At 47.1% G+C, this 22,914-nt stretch overlaps 1 protein-coding gene across 1 annotated transcript in view; it reads right to left on the bottom strand.

Moving 5' to 3' along the window:
- Positions 1–21,034, bottom strand: part of LOC126285071 (PR domain zinc finger protein 8) — a 38,759-nt gene extending 17,725 nt beyond the window's left edge. The window contains exons 1-4 of the mRNA XM_049984394.1: positions 20,879–21,034; positions 14,803–15,141; positions 14,689–14,733; positions 11,470–11,847 (exon numbers count right to left, since the gene is read on the bottom strand). Coding sequence (XP_049840351.1) covers positions 11,470–11,847; positions 14,689–14,733; positions 14,803–15,141; positions 20,879–21,034 — 918 coding nt within the window. The remainder of the gene's footprint in view (positions 1–11,469; positions 11,848–14,688; positions 14,734–14,802; positions 15,142–20,878) is intronic.
- Positions 21,035–22,914: the final 1,880 nt, after the last annotated feature.

Here is a 22,914-nt window from a genome sequence, read left to right on the forward strand (position 1 = left end):
ACCTTTGCCTTTCGCGGGCAAGTGCTCTTGCAAGAGCACAGTTTTAATCTGCCAGGAAGTTTCATATCAGCGCACACTCCGCTGCAGAGTGAAAATCTCATTCTGGGAACCTCCCGCAGGCTGTGGCTAAGCCATGTCTCCGCTATACCCTTTCTTTCAGGAGTGCTACTTCTGCAAGGTTCGCAGAAGAGCTTCTGTAAAGTTTGGAAGGTAGGAGACGAGATACTGGCAGAAGTAAAGCTGTGAGTACCGGGCCTGAGTCGTGCTTCGGTAGCTCAGATGGTAGAGCGCTTGCCCGCGAAAGGCAAAGGTCCCGAGTTCGAGTCTCGGTCGGGCACACAGTTTTAATCTGCCAGGAAGTTTCAACTACTGAAGTGTTTTATCCTCAAAGTCTTGCTGTTTTAATGGCCCACGGTTTTCTGGCGTTACGTAGATCATACTTTTGTTGTATGGCCTCATGGGAGACACGAACTGATAAAAATCCTTTGTCACTTAAACTCACTATAAGAAGACATCAAGTTTTCGATGGAGACTGCGAAAGAGGGGACTCTAGACGTGCTAATAGGCCGTAAGAATGGTGGGTCATTGGAACATTCTATGTAAAGAAAACCCACGCACACAGATTTATACCTCCAGGCGTCTAGCTTGTATTACCTTAATATATCGGGCGCACGTAATATTGGACGATGGAAACCACCACGTAGAATTAGAACACTTGGAGAAGGTTTTTTAAAGAAAATGGCTACGCTTCACGCCAAATAAGGAAGGCCGTGCACAGCTATAATAACAAGAAGCAACTCACCGAGGGTAGCGATGACGAGTATAAACCAATTGCGTTCCTTCCATACGAGTACGGAGGGAATATATCTTGCAGAATAGGCAGATTGCTTAGGAAAAATAAGTTCACAGTTACCTTCCGTCCACCAGCAAAGAGCCTGGCACTGGCTGGATCTGTTAAGGCCTACTCACAACTGAAAAAAGCGGGCGTTTACAAAATTCTCTCTGAGTGTGGTGCTGCATATGTAGGCTAGACGACCCGAACTGTTCAGGAGCGTTGTACACAGCACGAGAGATACACCCGTCTCCGGTAACCGTTTAAATGAGCAGTAGCAGAACACTACATTTCCCTGGGACACTCAGTGCAATACAATAGAACAAGAACTTGATCTCCAGTGTCCAGGTTTTTTGGGATTCAGTAGTCAAAGAATCGGTGGAAATACGTCTTGCCTATAATCTTATAAATCGTGGCAATGGCTTTCAACTGGATAAAAATTGGAATCCTGTAATTAACATTATCAGGTCGCAGTGCGGAAATGACGGCCATTGAGGGCAGCACACAGAACTCGGCTGTCCCGCGCATGTCATCACCTGATGCACGCGCCAGCACATTTCACATGCGTGGGAGTCGGCATACCGTGAAGGCAACTGGGCTCTTCAGTACTTGTCTACTAACCTGAAGAAAATGTTCAAATGTGTGTGAAATCTTATGAGACTTAACTCCTAAGGTCATCAGTCCCTAAGCTTACACAGTACTTAACCTAAATTATTCTAAAGACAAACAAACACACCCACGCCCGAGGGTGGACTCGAACCTCCGCCGGGACGAGCCGCACAGTCCATGACTGCAGCGCTCCAGACCGCACAGCTAATCCCGCGCGGCTCACTTGAAGATGGCCGGACGTCTGTGGCCTAAGTATCGTGGCAGGATGTCGACGGGATCTGGCTGCACTTCCGAAAATTATTAGAAGAAGAAATACGCCGGGAAAATTTCACAAGTTACAACGGTCGGGATGTTCTACCAGTCGCTCAAATACTCTACGGTAGAAATCCATTCCTTGGTCACAGAACAATTCAATAAGCGTTTTATGAACGTCTGTTTCCTCCAGATATTCTTTCACCTTGCACTTTACCTGGACACTGCCGTCCGTGGCCGATGTCGATGGCCTTCCTTCCAAATAAGCACGCTTCCTGTATCTTTACAGGATGTTTATCCAACAGGTCTAAACTCGCTCTTGTAAAGATCCACGCATGCTTCAATGTTTCGCTCAGACACGTCCCTGCCGCCGAGCGTCGTAGTATTTGGTTTACAGCTTTCACAGCACGGTTTTGTTTAGGCTTTTCAAACCAGTGCGTCACGCCGTATGCGTAATCTTGTCGAGTGTGTAGCGAAATTTTGTTGCGCGCAAAGGTCTAATATTTTTAAGCTTATAAAATTACGCATTTTCCTATAGTAGCTACAACGACGTGCAACTGTCAGTTTTGCTTGTGAGCAATTCGAGCGGTGGCAAAAATTTTTAATTAGTAAAACAGAAGTAATAAAATCATGGTCAACCAAGAGCGACTCCGATGCAGTTATATAAGCACGGACATATAGGCAAACGGTTGCTGTTGCGTTAAAATGGAAACATTCTATATTATAATATATAAGATAAAAATGATACATCTACAGTAACATTTCAGTGGTAAAAACAAGCAAGTGTTAAGTCAAAAATGAGATGCGTGCCTTACACTACATACGGTGATTCTGTGATGATGTTGCAGACTTTTAGGGGTGATAGAGAAGAATAAATGTATGTCTGAGGTAAGAGACCCTGGTCCGGAAACGACCAAGTCTGAAGATACAATTTAGAACCGTTCTGATACATCAGACAGTAGAATACGTGTACCATTACTGTTGTTGGAAGATTGTAGGGCAGGCAACTTTCAGAGATGAAAATACGCAACAAAAGAACCAAAAATGTATAGTAAACTCGGGCACTTAAATACACATGTAAAGAACCTACTGTGAAACATGTCGTCTACTGAACCAGTGCCCATATGCATTCAGCGCCCATATTTGACTTTTTTTGTTTTAGTCCACAGACCGCCTCCAAAAATGTGGAAACCAAAGAGCTTGCGGTGGAAGAGATGTGTTTGAAAGTACCGAAGATGAAGTAATGTTCATAGTCTTTACGTTATACATTTTAGAGCCCTCGCTACCGGATATTTTTTTCTCTTGTTTTGGTCCATACTACCACCTCTGAAAGCTGCCTACCCTTCAATTTTAGTAACAACATTTCTAGTAAATGTGCTCGGAACGATTTTCACATACAACATTCGGTAGTTTTCGGAGCAGAGTACCTTACCTGAAATTAATACTTTTACCCTTCACCATCGTCCTGAAAGTTTTGTACATGAGCGAGGAGGGAAGAAGTTTGTTTCATCCTGCTTATGGCGACAATGTACAGGAGGCCAACTGGTCAGGTGAGCATCAGGGGCAGGAAATTAGGTCCAATAAAGAGAATATATTTCAGGGTACGGGATACAAGTCAAGCGCCTGGGTTAAGAACTTGCAAGGTGTAGGCGATTCTAGGAGGACGAACACGTTAATAAAGTGGGCAACGCGCTATTGACTAAACCAGTGGCGTGAAATTGCTAAAAAGTCCATCAGATGGCTTGAGGACGTCTCTTGTCAGCAGCTTTAACCAGACAAAACTGCATCTGTTCTGAAAAGCAAACAACTTGTATCACGAAGGCACAGCGAAAGCTGTTATTGTTGTGGTCTTCAGTCCTGAGACTGGTTTGATGCAGCTCTCCATGCTACTCTATCCTGTGCAAGCTTCTTCATCTCCCAGTACCTACTGCAACCTACGTCCTTCTGAATCTGCTTACCGTATTCATCTCTTGGTCTCCCTCTACGATTTTTACCCTCCATGCCTCCCTCCAATACGAAATTGGTGATCCCTTGATGCCTCAGAACATGTCCTACCAACCGATCCCTTCTTCTGGTCAAGTTGTGGCACAAACTTCTCTTCTCCCCAATCCGATTCAATACTTCCTCATTAGTTATGTGATCTACCCATCTAATCTTCAGCATTCTTCTGTAGCACCACTTTTCGAAATCTTCTATTCTCTTCTTGTCCAAACTATTTATCGTCCATGATTCACTTCCATACATGGCTACACTCCATACAAATACTTTCAGAAATGACTTCCTAACACTTAAATCTGTACTCGATGTTAACAAATTTCTCATCTTCAGAAAGTCTACATTTTATATCCTCTCTACTTCGACCATCATCAGTTATTTTGCTCCCCAAATAGCAAAACTCCCTTACTACTTTAAGTGTCTCACTTCCTAATCTAATTCCCTCAGCATCACCCGACTTAATTCGACTACATTCCATTATCCTCGTTTTGCTTTTGTTGATGATCATCTTATATGCCATCTTATATGCTCCTTTCAAGGCCCTATCCATTCCGTTCAACTGCTCTTCCAAGTCCTTTGCTGTCTCTGACAGAATTACAATGTCATCGGCGAACCTCAAAGTTTTTATTTCTTCTCCATGGACTTTAATACCTACTCCGAATTTTTCTTTTGTTTCCTTCACTGCTTGCTCAATATACAGATTGAATAACATCGGGGAGAGGCTACAGCGCTGTCTCACTCCCTTCCCAACCACTGCTTCCCTTTCATGTCCCTGGACTCTCATAACTGCCATCTGGTTTCTGTACAAATTGTAAATAGCCTTTCGCTCCCTGTATTTTACCCCTGCCACCTTTAGAATTTGAAAGAGAGTATTCCAGTCAACATTGTCAAAAGCTTTCTCTAAGTCTACAAATGCTAGAAACGTAGGTTTGCCCTTCCTTAATCTAGCTTCTAAGATAAGTCGTAGGGTCAGTATTGCCTCACGTGTTCCAACACTTCTACGGAATCCAAATTGATCTTCCCCGAGGTCGGCTTCTACTAGTTTTTCCATTCGTCTGTAAAGAATTCGTGTTAGTATTTTGCAGCTGTGGCTTATTAAACTGATTGTTCCGTAATTTTCACATCTGTCAACACCTGCTTTCTTTGGAATTGGAATTATTATTTTCTTCTTGAAGTCTGAGGGTATTTCGCCTGTTTCATACATCTTGCTCACCAGATGGTAGAGTTTTGTCAGGACTGGCTCTCCCAAGGCCGTCAGTAGTTCCAATGGAATGTTGTCTAATCCGGGGGCCTTATTTCGACTCAGGTCTTTCAGTGCTCTGTCAAACTCTCCCATTTCATCTTCATCTACAGCCTCTTCCATTTCCCTAAGCGAAAGCTATAAGGGATAAAACTTGTAAAGATTCAACTGGGATCTTTGAAATAAATTTTTTTAGAGCAATTCCCTAAAATATTCCTTACTGGCTGCCACCTTGTACAGTTTGTCCAATAATCACGAAATCACCCTGTATATTAATATCTAATTTTTTAATCCATTCTGTCGCAGGTGGGAATAATTTGAGCGGGTGCACCACATCACCTCGAAAGGCACGTTTTCGGCAATCCTGAGTTACGTGGAAGATTGTCAGCCACTCTGCTCCACAGTCACATAGGTGCAGGCTCATTTCCTCATGCAGTGAATCCACGCATGTGGCAAAACATGTTCGTATTCTATTGTCAGTTTCCCAAACTTAACGCGCCAAGTCCAAGCCACAAGTTTATTACCCACGTTACTATGTATATTATTGTTTAATGGTGGAGTAGTTTTTCCTTATTACGTGAATGAAACTAATAAGTGTCAACTGCGACTTGTAATTTTAATATCTTTAGTATGTTCATTATGTTGACGAGATAATGGTAGAAAAACTAGCCTACATAGGTCTGTTCGTCCTTTGTCTAGACGTTACATGCAAATATTACGTGCAAGTAATCTAATATGTTAGAAAATAGAGCTACATTTTACCGAGAGGGACCCTCTGTGGTTTTACGCTGGCCCAAATTGTTCATGCTCTACGTAGTTTGCTTTCTTCCGTTCGTTCCTCATGTTAGAACGTACGATTCATTATCCTCTACCATCCGGATAATACTGATCTTAAGTATTTGAGACATCGATTAGATAGAGAAGATGGAAAAGTAAAGAAGTGTTCCAGTCAGACCAAGTGATAACTGGAGAAGTCAGTACCAAGCGACTAACCCCGAGCAGGGAGGCGGCAGCGGCGGCGGCGGCGGTGGCCGGCGGCAGGGGCGCCGCCGTGGCGCCGGAGCCGGGGGCGGAGGGCACCGGGGGCGCGCAGGCGCCGGGGGCAGCGGGGGCGGCGGCGGCGGAGGCGGCGCGCGGCACCAGCAGGTCGGCGAACGGCGGGTAGCAGAGCGTCGGCAGGTACGCCTCGTGGCCCGACACGCCGCCGGGGTAGAGCCGCGGGGCCATGCCCGCCCCCAACGAGGGCACCGCCGCCTTCAGCAGCAGCTCGCTGCCCCCGGAGCCCTGCGGCACAACCGCAACACCTCGCTGCACGTTCCGTCCAACACGAGTTCGCTACAGGTGGAGCAATTCGGACTGTGGAACATTTCCAACGCTACTTTCATTAACATCGTGGCACTATACGCGTTAAATAAGTATGTGCCAAGCAAGATCGTAAGAGATGGAAAAGAGCCACCGTGGTACAACAACCGAGTTAGAAAACTGATGCGGAAGCAAAGGGGACTTCACAGCAAACATAAACATAGACAAAGGCTTGCAGACAAACAAAAATTACGCGACGCGAAATGTAATGCGAGGAGGGCTATGCGAGAGGCACTCAATGAATTCGAAAGGAAAGTTCTATGTACTGACTTGGCAGAAAATCCTAAGAAATTTTGGTCCTATGTCAAAGCAGTAGGTGGATCAAAACAAAATGTCCAGACACTCTGTGACCAAAATGGTACTGAAACAGAGGATGACAGACTAAAGGGCGAAATACTAAATGTCTTTTTCCAAAACTGTTTCACAGGGGAAGACTGCACTGTAGTTCCTTCTCTAGATTGTCGCACAGATGACAAAATGGTAGATATCGAAATAGACGACAGAGGGATAGACAAACAATTAAAATCGCTCAAAAGAGGGAAGGCCGCTGGACCGAATGGGATACCAGTTCGATTTTACACAGAGTACGCGAAGGAACTTGTCCCCCTTCTTGCAGCGGTGTACCGTAGGTCTCTAGAAGAGCGTAGCGTTCCAAAGGATTGGAAAAGGGCACAGGTCATCCCCGTTTTCAAGAAGGGACGTCAAACAGACGTGTAGAACTATAGACCTATATCTCTGTCGATCAGTTGTAGAATTTGGAACACGTATTATGTTCGAGTATAATGACTTTTCTGGAGACTAGAAATCTACACTTTAGGAATCAGCATGGGTTTCGAAAAGGGCGGTCGTGTGAAACCCAGCTCGCGCTATTCGTCCACGAGACTCAGAGGGCCATAGACACAGGTTCACAGGTAGATGCCGTGTTTCTTGACTTCCGCAAGGCGTTCGATACAATTCCCAACAGTCGTTTAATGAACAAAGTAAGAGCACTTGGACTATTAGACCAATTGTGTGATTGGGTTGAAGAGTTCCTAGATAACAGAACGCATCATGTCATTCTCAATGGAGACACGTCTTCCGAAGTAAGAGTGATTTCAGGTGAGCCGCAAGGAAGTGTCATAGGACCGTTGCTATTCACATTATACATAAATGGCCTTCTGGATGACATCGGAAGTTCACTGAGGCTTTTTGCAGATGATGCTGTGGTGTATGGAGAGGTTGTAACAATGGAAAATTGTACTGAAATGCAGGAGGATCTGCAGCGAATTGACGCGTGATGCATGGAATGCCAATTCAATCTCAATGTAGACAAGGGTAATGTGCTGCGAATACATAGAAAGATAGATCCCTTACCATTTAGCTACAAAATAGCAGGTCAACAACTGGAAGCAGTTAATTCCATAAATTATCTGGGAGTACGCATTAGGAGTGATTTAAAATGGAATGATCATATAAAGTTGATCGTCGGTAAAGCAGATGCCAGACTGAGATTCATTGGAAGAATCCTAAGGAAATGCAATCCGAAAACAAAGGAAGTAGGTTACAGAACGGTTGTTCACCCACTGCTTGAATACTGTTCAGCTGTGTGGGATCCGTACCAGATAGGGTTGATAGAAGAGATAGAGAAGATCCAACAGAGAGCAGCGCGCTTCGTTACAGGACCATTTAGCAATCGCGAAAGCGTTACGGAGATGATAGATAAACTCCAGTGGAAGACTCTGCAGGAGAGACGCTCAGTAGCTCGGTACGGGCTTTTGTTAAAGTTTCGAGAGCATACCTTCACCGAAGAGTCAAGCAGTATATTGCTCACTCCTACGTATATATCGCGAAGAGACCATGAGGAGAAAATCAGAGAGATCAGAGCCCACACAGGGGCATACCGACAATCCTTCTTCCCACCTACCATACGAGACTGGAATAGAAGGGAGAACCGATAGAGGTACTCAGGGTACTCTCCGCCACACACCGTCGGGTGGCTTGCGGAGTATGGATGTAGATGTAGTAGTCATAAAGTTGTAATTATCGCCTGTAAAATATCAAGCTACGACCACAAAAGTTGGTGGTGATGTTAGCCCTCCTCTACATAGTTTCTCTTCAGTGCGACACGTTTTCCCAACGATTGAAGACTTTGCGGAGACCTAGTTTGTACAAGCCCGCAATCTGGCGATTCAGGGACGCTCCACCACAAAAATCACCTCACCATCATTGTGGAAGTGCCTGCCACGTAACAGCTTTTTCATCTAATCCATTAGGTGCCGTAACAGAAGAATACAGAGGTTGAAGCAATATTTGATGTTGAAGTTAAATTCTTCTGGGTTGTTAGTCCGCGTCATGTTTCTTGTTAAATGTTCGACGTTTTGACCCCTCTGCTGGAATCTTCCAGTAGAGGGGTCGAAACGTCGAACATTTAACAAGAAACATGACGCGGACTAACAACCCAGAAGAATTTAACTTCAGTGACAACGGCCACGAAAGCCTGCAGACTTACATAATACACTACTGGCCATTAGAATTGCTAAACCGAGAAGAAATGCAGATGATAAACGGGTATTCATTGGACACATATATTTTACTGGAACTGACATGTGATTACATTTTCACGCAATTTGGGTGCATGCGTACTGAGAAATAAGTACCCAGAACAACTACCTTTGATCGTAATAAGGCCCTTGATACGCCGGGGCATTGAGTCAAACAGAGCTCGGATGGCGTGTACAGGCACAGTTGCCCATGCAGCTTCAACACGATACCACAGTTCAAGAGCAGTGACTGCCGTATTGTAACGAGCCAGTTGCTCGGCACCATTGACCAGACGTTTTCAATCGGTGAAAGATCTAGAGAACATTTTCTGTATCTAGAAAGGCTCGTACAGGACCTGCAACATGTGGTCGTGCATTATCCTGCTGAAATGTAGGGTTTCGCAGGCATCGAATGAAGGGTGGAGCTACAGGTCGTATCATATCTTAAATGTAACGTCCACTGTTCAAAGTGCCGTAAATACGAACAAGAGGGGTGACCGAAACGTGTAATCGAAGGCACCCCATACCCTCACGCCTTTTGATACACCTGTATGGCGTTGACTAATGCACGCTTCCAATGTGCGTTCACCGCGGTGTCGCCAAACACGGATGCTGTCTTGCAAACGTCTCCATCTGTTGACTCAGGGATTGAGACGTGACTGCACGATCCGTTACAGCCATGCGGACAAGATGCCTGTCGTCTCGACTGCTAGTGATACGAGGCCGTCGGGATCCAGCACGGCGTTCCGTAGTACCCTCGTGAACCCACCGATTCCATATTCTGCTAACAGTCATTGGATTTCGACCAACGCGAACAGCAATGTCGCGATACGATAAACCGCAATCCGACCTTTATCAAAGTCGGAAATGTGATGGTACGCATTTCTCCTCCTTGCACGAGGCATCTCAACAATGTTTCACCAGGTAACGCCGGTCAACTGCTGTTTGTTTGTGACAAACCGGTTGGAAACTTTTCTCGTGTCGGCACGTTGTAGGTGTCGCCTCGCCTTGCTGTCGCAGTAGTGACAGTCGAAATTTTCCACCGCCAATATTCAAAGCGGCTTACCCCCTAGTCGAGTGTCACCGACGTGACGGAGGCGGTTTCCGTTCAGATACAGTAAAAGGAATGTCTGCACGCTTCTCAAGTTTATCAGTGGACTGATTAGTACTGTACTGTACTGTATACGAGTAATTTAGACAAATGCCTGCAAACAAACAGAAAATAAGTAGGCAATTTTTCTTTTTCGAAGTGATAATACTTCATGACTATCATGATAAAACTCAAAACTGTTTAATCTCGATCGCGTTTTCAGATTTTTTCTTTTATTCTTTAGTAAACGGTTTCAGCCCTTTCTTCAGACCATATTCAGGCTTTTCCCCGCCATTATGGCTGCTGGTTGTGGCAGACAAAGCGAGATCCGTAGCAGTAAGGTTGTCACAACCTTCTTATTACAGTTCTCGCTCCGTCCGCCGCCACCAGCAGCTATAATGGCGCTGACAAGCCTGAAGATTGTCTGAGGAAAGGGGCGAAACCGGCGGCTAACGATAACAAATTTTGAAATCGCGATCGAGAACGATTTTAGCATTCTATACCGATCGCTGTCCTCCAATTACAGAAAGCTTTCTAAAAGTTTCAACAAACTTTTTTCTACCCGTGTTTCGAACTTGCGGCTTCTTTGTGTGTTAACTACCCTTCCACGCTCCGTGTTTTAGCCATCTCGTGTCATTTTCAGGGCATGTACACAAAGTGAAAAATAACAGCCTGGAAATAAAATTCGAAAAGGTAGGGCCCGTAGTTAAACAACGGTGTGTTTAGCGACTATTGTTTATTCGTAAAATTTTGTCGATTTGACGTCCCGTGCTCTGCTCATACCTATTTATCTCGCTATTTTTCATTAATCTGTATAATACACTGAAGGAAATCTCCTGAAGAATGCAAAGCGAACATCCAGTTTGAACAGTATTCGCACCGTAGTATTTGCGGTGTATAGGGAACACAGTGGATTTCTTTTGACAGTCGTAAAACATCGAGCAGTTATACTAGTGGCGTGCCAGTATCTTATCAAGCCCATTGATGAACCTTTCAAATTATACTGGACGTCCATGGGCATGAACCTCTCTGATGTATATGCCACAGAACGTGCATCCACCGCTAGTAAAGTGGCAACAAAAAGCTTGTTGTGAAATGAAGTGACTTTTTAGCGTGGACGAACAGGACGGGTGGCTGGGTGTGGGTTGGAACTCACGTGGGTCATGTTGTGCCGGTGATCCATCGGCGGTGGAGACGATGGCAGGCAGAGGGTCCCCACTGCAGGCGCACCCCTCCACTGCCACCTCGTCGCGCTGACGAGCGCCTGGACAGAAGGAGCATCAGGGTTGCCTTGACGAACTGGTGGGCGACTGGCACAGAAATTACAGCCACCGCGATCCCCATTGTATCAGCACGAAGGACAAACAGTCGCTTGCTAGAAACGGGTACACATTCTCACGCCCCCCCCCCCCCCCCTTGGGCGATTGCCGTTGAGAAAATGTATCTATCGGTCTCAAGAGAAGTGAAATGGGGAAGTGACGTAGATGGTATTAATCGGTGAACGCCGTTTCTTTCTTTTACCAACCTGCATACTGCACGCGAGGACGATCTTGTATGAAATGTATCTTACCTTGGCGTGTACGGTGACGCCGGAACCGCCGTTGGTGACGTCGTGGTGCCTGGAGTGCGGTGGCTGCAGGAAGGAGGCGCCCGCTGCAGACGGGGGCGGTGGCTTGAGGGCGGCGGAGGCGGAGGAGACGGCCACCGAGGGCGGCAGCAGCGGCGGCAGCGGCAGCGCCAGCGGCAGCGGGCCCAGCTTGGGCGGCGGGGGCGGCGACTCGGGCGCGGCGGAGGCGGAGGCGGCGTGGCCGGGCCCGGGGCTGTGGTAGGGCGCCGCGGCGGTGGGGGCGGCCACCGGCGGCGGGTCCGGAGACAGCGAGAGCGAGGAGGCGGGCGACAGCGACAGCGGCAGGGGCAGCGGATCGCGGCCGCCGCTGCTCGTCACCACCTGCGGGGGTCGGGGAACACGGCTCTTGTGACAGCGTGCTCTTATGTCTACAGAGAGCAGTCCAGCGAAAATGAGACAGGCAGTACGAAATAAATAACCTATTTATTATTTGAAAAATAATCGTCATAACCGTTAACACAGCTATCGCATTGTGAGGCAAGTCGGTCAATGCCCGCATGGAAAAATGATGACGGTTGCTGCGGAGCCATCGTTGTGAGTGGCCGCACATAATGCCGAGGTTGCTTCAACTACGCTGCCCTTACACATCGTCCACACAGTCCCGATCTCTCCCCATATGATTTCTCCGGGTCTTATGTCAGTCATCCCACGGCCAGCAGTGCTGGCGAATTGGATAGTGCAGGTTGCCTCCGCGGTAACATAGCTACGCCCGCCCGGCGTACCTACGTTAAATAGCTGCTAAACGGCACCGCACCTCAGCTTCCATGCACTGTCGGAGCTAGCAAGCCTCTACTGCCCTTTCTACCCGTCCTGTCACAGGATTTTTTCCCTTGGCGCTTGCCTTGGCACTTTTTCCCTCTGCCCTTACAAACCGCAACCCTTCGATCGCTGTCGTCGACTTTCTGTCTTCTGATGGATCATATCAATGAGAAATCCTACCCAGACGCATGGACAACGTCACAGCCCGCATCCTGTGACTCCTGATTCGAAAACTAACATGTTACACGGAGGTGAGAGTAGAACTTTTGGTTTGGTCACAACGTCGGTGGGGCCCCATCATATACGCTGATCACACTACGCCACGCCGCAGTAGATTCATCGACGGCGGGCAAATTCCTACGTCGCCGGGATCTCTATAAACGAGAGCAGCATCTCAGTCCAGGAGAACGTCCACCGTCGCAGATCGGTACGGGACTCCCATTGCCACACCTCCAATGTGCAATACAATGATATCCTTGACATGATGTCATTGTAAGACATACCCCTACAATAATTAAAAGCGTGGCGGTACTTCGTAAACTTTTACTAAGTGCTTATGGCGAGCATTAACGTTAAAAAACGAACTATTATTGAACATCGACTGCAAACGTGTATGTTAGAAAATCGTCTGTGTTGCAGTTAAGTAAATTCCGTAACTTTGAAAGCTAATTCTGGCGGGGTTTGAGTGTGGATAGAACCGCTAAAAAAAGGTCCACGCAGTCTCGTCTAGGACTCCACTATCGCTAATACCACGACGCCACGCTGTTCGGTTCACCATAATGAAGATTTCAGCCTCGCTCTGTACTACTCAGGGATTCTGCTTCACGGCATTCCAACATCAGTCTCATCCACGGACACTGCCCATAACCGTGCCTGCTCTAACGCAGTCACTGTAGTGGTGTAGTATTCCGTTTTCTGCTTTTCGCCGGCCGAGGTGGCCGAGCGGTTCTAGGCGCTACAGTCTGGAACCGCGAAACCGTTACGGTCGCAGATTCGAATCCTGCGTCGGGCATGGATGTGTGTGATGTCCTTAGGTTAGTTAGGTTTAAGTAGTTCTAGGGGACTGATGACCTTAGAAGTTAATTCCCATAGTTAAAAAATGGCTCAAATGGTTCTGAACACTATGGGACTTAACTTCTTAGGTCATCAGTCCCCTAGAACTTAGAACTACTCAAACCTAACTCACCTAAGGACATCACACATATCCATGCCCGAGGCAGGATTCGAACCTGCGACCGTATCGGTTGCGCGGTTCCAGACTGTAGCACCTAGAACCACTCGGCCACTCTGGCCGGCTAAGTGCCAAGGTGTTCAGAGCCATTTCACCATTTTTTCTCCTTTTCCTGGTTGTGGAATGATCTTGTTGTCTACTCATGTTGTTATTTGTTGTTGCCATTTGCGGAGACATTTTTGTATCCCGAAGAGAGACTTTCGTCACCGTCGATTTCCTTCGGGCGAAGAGGGGCAAACGTGGCTACAATCACGGTTCCGCAGGCAGTCGCAAAATCCACAATAAAAGGCAGTAGAGACTATTGTGTTGCAAGTAGGCAAGAAATATCAGCAGAATGGCTCAGTTATAAGAGATTAGTGACTTCGAACGTGGACTATGAATGCATTGGATGTCATCCCAGTTACAATCCTTCAGGGACATTTCAACCGTTCTAAAGGTACCCAAGTCGACTGTTGCTGATGTGATTGTGAAGTGGAAATGCGAGGAACAACCGCACCTAAACCAAAACCAGACATAGCTCATGTACTGAAGGGTAGATACCGTCCAGCACTGCGGTCGGTGGTGGTCAAAATCGCTGCTGTGGCGGCCTTATATAGCCCAACGACGGCTTCTAATTGACCGATAATTACGTAATGCTGCCTCAGATAGTGTCAACGTCTGCGCTGGTGACGCCACCGCTCCCGCCGTAGCGTAAACATTGCGGCGAAGATCTCTGATAATTGTCTGCATCGACAGCTCGCTTGGTGAATGGAAGCGAGCTATCGATGCAGACAATTATCAGAGATCTTCACCGCAATGTTTACGCTACGGCGGGAGCGGTGCGTCACCAGCGCAGACGTTGACACTATCTGAGGCAGCATTACGTAATAACCGGTCAATTAGAAGCCGTCGTTGGGCTATATAAGGTCGCCACAGCACAGCTGCTCCTGACGATGATGGTGGAATTCGTCGAAAGCTCGAGGTGTTACTCTGGACTGACGCAGCAAGAAGTCCGAGAATGTTTTATGTAACAGTGCGGTCGCGAGGGACTTCGTTCTCATCCGTCTTTGGCTGTTTCTCTATTGGCCGCAAGCGTGGTATATCACACAGTACGTCTCGACTTTCCCTACACCGCTGCGGTAAGTTGTAAGCATTTATGTTAAGTGTCAGACGTAGACGGGGCGGGAGCTGACCTTGGTGAAGGCGCTGCGGATGTAGTCCTCGGAGTGGTAGTAGAGCTGTGGGGCCGGCGGCTGGTGCGGGGGCGGCGAGGGCGGCGCGGGCGGCCGGCGCAGCAGCGCGCTCGCCGTCACCACCCGCAGCTGGCCGTGCGGCTGCCCCTGGGGGTGGGGCTGGGGGTGGGCTTCCGCCGCCCGCGCCTGCTTGCCGCTGCGCGCCGCCTCCAGCCGCTCGTCGGGCCCCACCAGGAAGGCGACGTCGAAGCTGCGCTTGCCGGGGGCGGAAGACGACACGGGCGAGGGCGCGGACACGGGCGGCGACGACGCCGACGCCGACGCCTTGTCCAGCGCCAGCGGCGGCGAGCACAGCGGCGCCCGCGACGACACGTTCAGGTCCATCGTCATGCTGGCGGCGGGGGCGGCGGCAACTGTAGGCGGGGAGCACCGGCCGCCGCTCTCGTGTCTGCACTGACAACACAGTCTGTGGTTTGGCCAGTATAACCGAATACGCGCCACCACAGTAGCCCATATCTTTATAAATAAAAATAAAAATATTCTTTTTTTGGAAATGTTAAATCAGCGAAAATTCTCCACCAATTGTTTCCAATGTGCCTGTGTTTTACATACGTATTGGAGTGATAACAATTGAAAGTATACATAAGTACACTGCCGCAGAAAAAAAAAATCAGTATACCTGGAAAGACGACGTCGATTTTGATCCGATAACGGCATATGCCAGCTGGGCGATAGTAGATGTATTGATAATGGTTTCAGTCTAGAGTAGTCACATAGCTACTAGAGCGCCACCTATATGTACCCTATACAGCGATAGGAGTTTTAGTTATTGAATTTAGAGTCGTGAAAAGTTTTGCCCTGTGTTACGGTGAAAGCGAGGCTGGCGACCTTGGTTTGGACAGATTCAGTAGTGTGGAAGCGCAGAGAATTAATACAGATCCATCAATAAATAAACACTCCCTGGACTCTAGCAAGAGTAGTCTAGCGCTACGCCACGGATGGTCCGGACGGAAAGAGCGCTTTACGTTGAGATAATGAAAGCACTGTAACGTGCTACGCGGCTCACGTTATTTATTGTGTCCCGTCTACCTCAGACCTGTAGATATGTATTTTTTTCCCTGCTCCATGTGTGCCGTGAGCCGTGGCTGGCTCATGTTATGAGTTGGATTAAACCTTGGTTGTTATTCAGTGTTTAGTCTCCCGCGGTTATCGCGATTATGCTGTTATCCTCTCTCTCCACGAGTGGCAGCAGCGGTGTGTATCGATATTCGCACCTTGGACTATCTTTGGCCTGGCGTTTATAGTTCCGGCTGTGCGGTGTGCGATCAGTTGGTCGGCGCGTAGTTTGGCCGAGGCCGCTGGCAGCGTGCACGCGCGGTCGGAGTGTGTTCTGCTCTTCCCACTGCTACGAGGTCCGTGGCTCACCGATCCTGGGCACGGAAGTTGAGTTTTGACTAAATCTACCACCAAGTCACGACTATTCACATTGCGTCGTTTGGATTTCGTTGGCGGCTGTTGGGACATTTCCGGGAGTAACAACGTGTGTTTTCAAGTTGGCAAATTTTAGCCACCATCCGGTGGTATTTAATTGTACTTGGTTATTTTGAACTGAAGTGCACCATCGGAATCTTCTGCGTTGTGGCCGTTAACGTACCGGTTACCTGGCCTGGCCGTTGACGTAAATTCGGGCAGTGTATTTTCCTCGTCGTGTAGTCGCTGTCCAGCACGGTGTGTACTTTGACGGCTCAATGTATAATTGGTTGTTCCATTAAACTTCCTGTTATGTGCTGGTCGGGTGGTGCAGAAGTTATCTCCTCGCTGGGTCCGTTGACTATCTGTCGAGAATGGTTGGGCCAACTGCCTGTCCCACCTAAGCGAGCGTCAGTGTTCGAATTCCAGGCCGACCCTCGGTAAATTCTCAGCGCCGTTGGGCGTATTGCCTTTCCTTATTTGTTCTTGTTGTTTGTATTTGTATAGTTTCTAGCCGATTTTTAAATTGAGGTTGTTTTGCCTTAAGGCGTAAGATCGTCTGGGCGTTCAGCCTAATTTAAAGAACTTAAGAATTTGAAGACGTTATTTTGGTCTTAAGGTGTGAGATTGTTTCGACCTTCAGCCTAATCAAGGAACTTTTTAATATACGGCCTTTGCCTTTAAAAATTTAATTCTGGTTTGAGTCTTAAGGGATGGGCACACAGCCGTTTTTTTTAAAATTAATATTGTTTTACTCGTAACGTATGAGACTGTTTGAGCCTTCAGCCTAATTGAAAGAAATTATTTAAGATAAGGCCTTCTGCCTTTTAAATTTCTGATTTTGGTTTGAGTCTTAAGTTATTGGCTTGCAGCCGATTTTAAATGAAAGTGGTCTTACCCTTAAGGCATGAGATTGTATGGCGCATTCAGCCGGTAATTAATTTCCAAAAATTAATGCTGTGTTTGGTTTTAAGAAATTCTTGGCTCTTTTAATGTTTGGTCAAATAAATAAAGTTGTATGTTCGAGTGTAACTGACAGCAGCTTATTATGGCCCCTTTCCACAATTTAAACTACGTGTCCTGTCCTGTGGGTTTAGCAGGGCGTCTCACATAGTAGTGATTATTAACATAGGGTGTGTCCACTCACCGTCTTTATGATGGCTTGAAATCGATTGGGGACACTTTCAATGCGGTGTCTGCTGTGGCAGCCCATTCTCCTTCAAGAGCCAAAACCAGAGAAGTTAATCATGTCGAACGCTCGGTGCAGCGAAAACGACGTTCTAACCCACACCAAAGGTGCTCCATCGGGTTGAGCTCAAGATTCAGACGTTCAATCCATTTCAGGAATGTTATTTTCCACAAAATTTCGCCTCACAGATGCTGTTCCACAACAGGGTGTATTGACATTCTGTTATAATCAATCATTGTCTCCGAACTGTTCCTCTACTGTACGGAAAACACGATGGTGTAAAATGTGTTCATGTCCTTCCGCATTTAGCGTTTCCTTAAGCGCGATGACAGAACCATGCGATAACCACGGAAAACAGCCGCATACTGTAACATCCCATTCTGTGTACGTCACTGCTGGCACTACAAATGATATCCGTTATCTTTACCCAGGCATCCACCAAACAAACACTTCTGTCGGGTATGTTATGGCGTGATGCATCACTCCAAATCAATCATTTTCAGTCATCCAGTGCGCACTGCCGTCTCTCTTTACTTCCCTGAAGTGTCACTTAGCATTACTACATGTGTGGCTTATGAGAAAGTCCTACACCTTTGCACCCTATTGCTTTTATCTCCTAAAGTAGAGTTATTGTGTTAGCCTTACTGCCGGTGGCACTTTGGAACTCAGAGGTAACTCCTTCCGCAGATCCAAACTGCGCTATGCTGGACTGTTCCTGTCCGTCAGTACATCAGTTCTGACTGGCCTTGGTTTATCTGTGACTGTTCCTTCACAGTCACATCTCCAACAGTCGACTATGGCAGGTATATAAAGGTTGAAATGCTCCTGACTGTTACTCAGGTGACATCGAATGACTAATTCCAGGTCATTGAGCTCCCTTGACCAACTCATTCCGCCGTTAGTGCTACTCTCCTACTCCATGCCTACTTTTATACTGGCGGGGTCGTCCTTCGTGACATCTGATGCTGAGTTCCGCATCACATGAGGGTGTCCAGCTAGCTTTGAACAAACGGTGTACGAGCGGCGTTTGAAAAGTCCGAGAGATGGCACTATCGCCACGTTTAGTTAGCAGCATCTTTGGAAAGAACGCACGCCATGTTTCAGCCATATTGGTCTATTTCTATGTGTCTGGTATTCGTGTGAATCAAGAAAGTCGAGTGCTTGTCAAAAAATGGACGAAAAAGAATTTCGTGTGGTGATTAAACATTACTTTATCAAAGGCAAAACGCCTCAGGAGACTAAAGGGAAACTCGATATACATTACGGTGGCTCTGCACCTTCGATTAGAATAGTTTTTAAGTGGTTTCAAAATTTTCGGCCATACGGGCACAAGTGATGCTGAACGTTCTGGACGCCCTGTAGAGCTTACGACTCCAGAAATCATTGCTAAAATCCGTGATATGGTGATGATGACAGAAAAGTTAAGGTGCGTGAGATTGCTAGTGCTGTGGGCATCTCGAATGAACGGGTACATTAATATTATACATAAACATTTGGACATGAGAAAGCTATCCACAATATAGGTTCCGCGATTGCTCACGTTTGATCCTGAGACCAAACAATAATATAAACAATGGGTTACCAAGGGAGAATCTACACCAAAAAAGGCGAAGACCATTCCTTCGGCCGGAAAGGTTATGACGACTGTCTTTTGGAATTTGCAAGGGATAATCCTCATAGACTATCTGGAAAAGGGTAATACTATTACAGGTGAATATCATACATCGTTATTTGACCGTTTGAAAACTGAGCTGCAAGAAAAACCCCAGCGACTGAACCGCAAAAACGTCCTTTTCCATCACGACAATGCACCAGCACACGACTCAGCAGTTGTGGTCACAAAATTAATGGAAATAGGGTTCCAACTCGTTTCACATCCCCCCTATTCTCCAGACTTGGCTCCTTCGGACTACTATTTGTTCCTCAATTTAAAGAAATGGCTGGCGGGACAAAGATTTTATTCAAATGAGGAGGTGATTGGAGCAATAAATAGCTATATTGCAGACTTGGACAATTCCTGTTATTCGGAAATTAGAACAGCGCTGGACGACGTCTGTTAGTCTAAAAAGGAGACTATGACGAAAAATAAAAAAGGTTTACCCCAAACACGTAAGTAGTTTTTATTTTTGCACGGCCTTTTCAAACGTCCCTCGTAAGTACATACAGGGTGAAAAGTTTTTAAACCGACAATCTCTGGGAAGTTGTAGGGGACATCAAAACAATATTTTTCCCTAATTGTCATTTTTTCCTACGAGGATTATTTAAACCGGTGGAGGCCGTATTACGCTCTTCAGTTGTTAGAGGGCGTATTACGCTGTTCACTTGTAAAGAACTGCTGTGTAGTAGCGCGTTGTCTCTGTTTACTAATGGAGCGATACACCTGGAGTGAGTACACTGATATGGTTGGTGCGTACTACGTAGCGCACCACAACAGACGAGCTGCACAGCGGGTTTATCAAGAACAATATCCTAATTGCCGTATCCCGCATCATACGACCTTTGCTGCTGTGTACCAACGTCTGCGTGAGACTGGGTCATTCAGCAGATTACCTGGACAGGTAAGAACGCTGCAATTTGAGAAAGCTGTCTTGCAGTGCTTCAATCAGCACTCGTGCAATTGCACGTAACATGGGGACGAATCAGACGGATGTAATAACAGTCCTTCGAGAGGCATTGACGTCCATTTCACTCACAGGGCGTCCACAACCTGGAACCAGTTGATTATTCACCCGCAGCACAGTTTTCGCAGTGGTACGTGGGTCAGTGCGAAATGCATCCTACATTTCCATCCTCTGTGTCGTTTACCGATGAAGCAACGTTCGGGCGTGATGGAGTCTTCAACATGCACAATTCGCATGTTTGGAGTGAGGATAACCCTCATGCCACAGTTACTAGCGCTCACCAAGTGCAGTTCTTCGTTAATGTGTGGGTCGGCGTTGTTGGGGACTGTTTAATTGGGCGGCATCTGCTACCTAGGCCATTAAATGGCAGGCACTATTTCAATTTTCTCGCCAGAGCATTGCCAGAATTGCTGGAAGACGACGCATGTGGTTCCAACATGACGGGGCGCCGGCACATTTCAGTCGTCGTGTGCGTCGACTCCTGGACCGACGGTTCCCAGTTTGGCAGCGGTGGTCCTGTACCATGGCCTGCTCGATCCCCAGATGTGTCCCCCCTGTTTTTGTGTGGGGAGAGATCTGGTTGCCCGGATAGTAGCAGCAGCAGGAAAAATTCAGGATACTCCTGGGCTTTTTTCCCGCGTCAGACAGAACATGATCCGACGGAATAACCTCTGTTTATGTGGCAACGGAGGCATTTTTGAAAAGCTACTGTAATTGAAATTGGGTTGTGTTAATGTATTGTCTCTTGGTCATAAAAATGGAAAATTTTTGTTGGTTTAATTAATTTGCCGCCAGAGAGATGTTCCTCTACCGGTTTAAATACTCATCATAGGAAAAAATGACAGGAAAAAATACTTGTTTTGATGTCCCCTACAACCTCCCAGAGTTTGTCGCTTTAACTACTTTTAACCCTGTAGAACTGGCGCAGTGCGGTGAGAAACTGACGCTCGCCGCTGCCGCCTGGAAACCTTCCCCAGTAGCTGGGTGAGGGGGCCGAGTCTGGGCGAGCGCGGCCCTGCGAGGAGGCGGTGCGGTCTGACAACAGCAGGGGAGAAGCAAGCGGCATCAGCTAGGAGAGGCGCTCCATCATAGCGAGCCGGCGGCGCGACAGCCGGGCGGCCGCATTGATTGTCCTGTGCCGCGCCGTGCCGTGCCGTGCCTTCCCTCTGCGCACTCTGGGGGTTAACCGCGGCTCGCCGCCAGCCAGCCCCCCTCGGCACGCATTAGTCGCTCGCCTCTCAGGTGGCTGCCCTGCAAACCGAGCCGATTAACTGCGTCCCCGCACACGTCCACACGCGTACACGCCTACGTTCGCCGCTGAAGAGATGCGCGCGCAGGCGACGTGGGGCAGGTCGCGGGCGGCTGCCGCGCATTACACGCCCATTGTCTTACGCGACGGCAGGCGTAAACTAGTGCCTCTGTGGGCTTTACGCGTCGCTAACAGAGACACTCCACACCCTGCCACCCACCGATGTCGACGAGATTGCGTATAATAGCCGGGGACACTCGAAACTGACTCCTGTGAAAGAAAGGCCGCATTTTTAGAATTCCGTACCTCATCCAGTAAAAACCCTTATAGGATCACTTTGTTGTCCGTCTGTCTATCTGTATGTCTCTCGGACTGCGGAAAACCACTTTTCTCACGAACGGGAAGACGTATCAAGTCGTAATTTATGCCGAATACAAAACTCTTGGCGGTGTAAAAAACTAAAGCTTCTAAATCACTCGCCGGCCGGTGTCGCCGAGCGGTTCTAGGCGCGTCATTCCAATCCTGCCTCGGGCATGGGTGTGTGTGATGTCCTTAGGCTAGTTAGGAGTAAGTAGTTCTAAGTTCTGTGGGACTGATGACCTCAGATGTTAAGCCACATAGTTCTCAGAGCCATTTTTTTTTTCCTAAGTCACTGCAGTCAAACGATTCACCTGTTAATGCAATACATTTTGATATCTGCTAACCCATTCATCAAAACTTGTAAGATATTTCCCATTGATCTAGGATCATGAAAATTAAAAGTAATAAATTTGTAATTATATGACGCCCAAAAAATTTGTTGGCATTTGTTATCCGACTGTCTGTCTTTCGTCTGTTAAGATCCGTGTTTCTCAGGGACGAGTAGACACATCAAGTCGAAGGTAATGTCAAATGTTTAAAGTCCCTCGGCGGAGTAACGAATAAGAGCTTCTAAGTCAATTAAATCAAAATGGCTCTGAGCTCTATGGAACTTAACTTCTGAGGTCATCAGTCCCCTAGAACTTAGAACTACTTAAACCTAACTAATCTAAGGACATCACACACATGCATGAACGAGGCAGGATTCGAACCTGCAACCGTAGCGGTCGTGCGGCTCCAGACTGTAGCGCCTAGAACCGCTCTGCCTCTCCTACCGGCCAATGCAATCAAAAGTCACGGCCATTTATGTCGCATATTTTGATACAAACTCAATCGTCCATACCTATAGAGTACTTCCCCTTGGCCTGGAGTCATGAAATTTAGGAAGACTCAAAGATTCACGCTACAAGTAAAGGAAAGTCCGCAAGTTGTTATTTGTAATTATATCACACAAAAATTATTTCTTCTGTCATTTGTTATCCAACTTCAAATTTAAAACATTTTCAAAAGTCTTGGGATTCCCGAGACCGATGTCGATAAGAGCCAAAAATACTTCAGATTCTCCATTCGCCGGTATGAATGGACTGTCTTTATGCATAATTAAATTTGTGTGACCGGCTCAGAGTGCGACTCCTATTCGCATCTGGCCTGCCCCAAATCCTCAACACATGAAAACCTGAATGAAGTTTTCACTCTGCAGCAGAGTGTGCGCTGATATGAAACTTCATGGCAGATTAAAATTCTGTGCCGAACTGAAACTCAAACTCTTTTAATCTGCCAGGAAGTTCCATATCAGCGCACACTCCGCTGCAGAGTGAAAATTTCATTCTCCAAACATC

Source organism: Schistocerca gregaria, chromosome 8 (genome assembly GCF_023897955.1).
Source record: "Schistocerca gregaria isolate iqSchGreg1 chromosome 8, iqSchGreg1.2, whole genome shotgun sequence".
Lineage (NCBI taxonomy): Eukaryota > Metazoa > Arthropoda > Insecta > Orthoptera > Acrididae > Schistocerca > Schistocerca gregaria.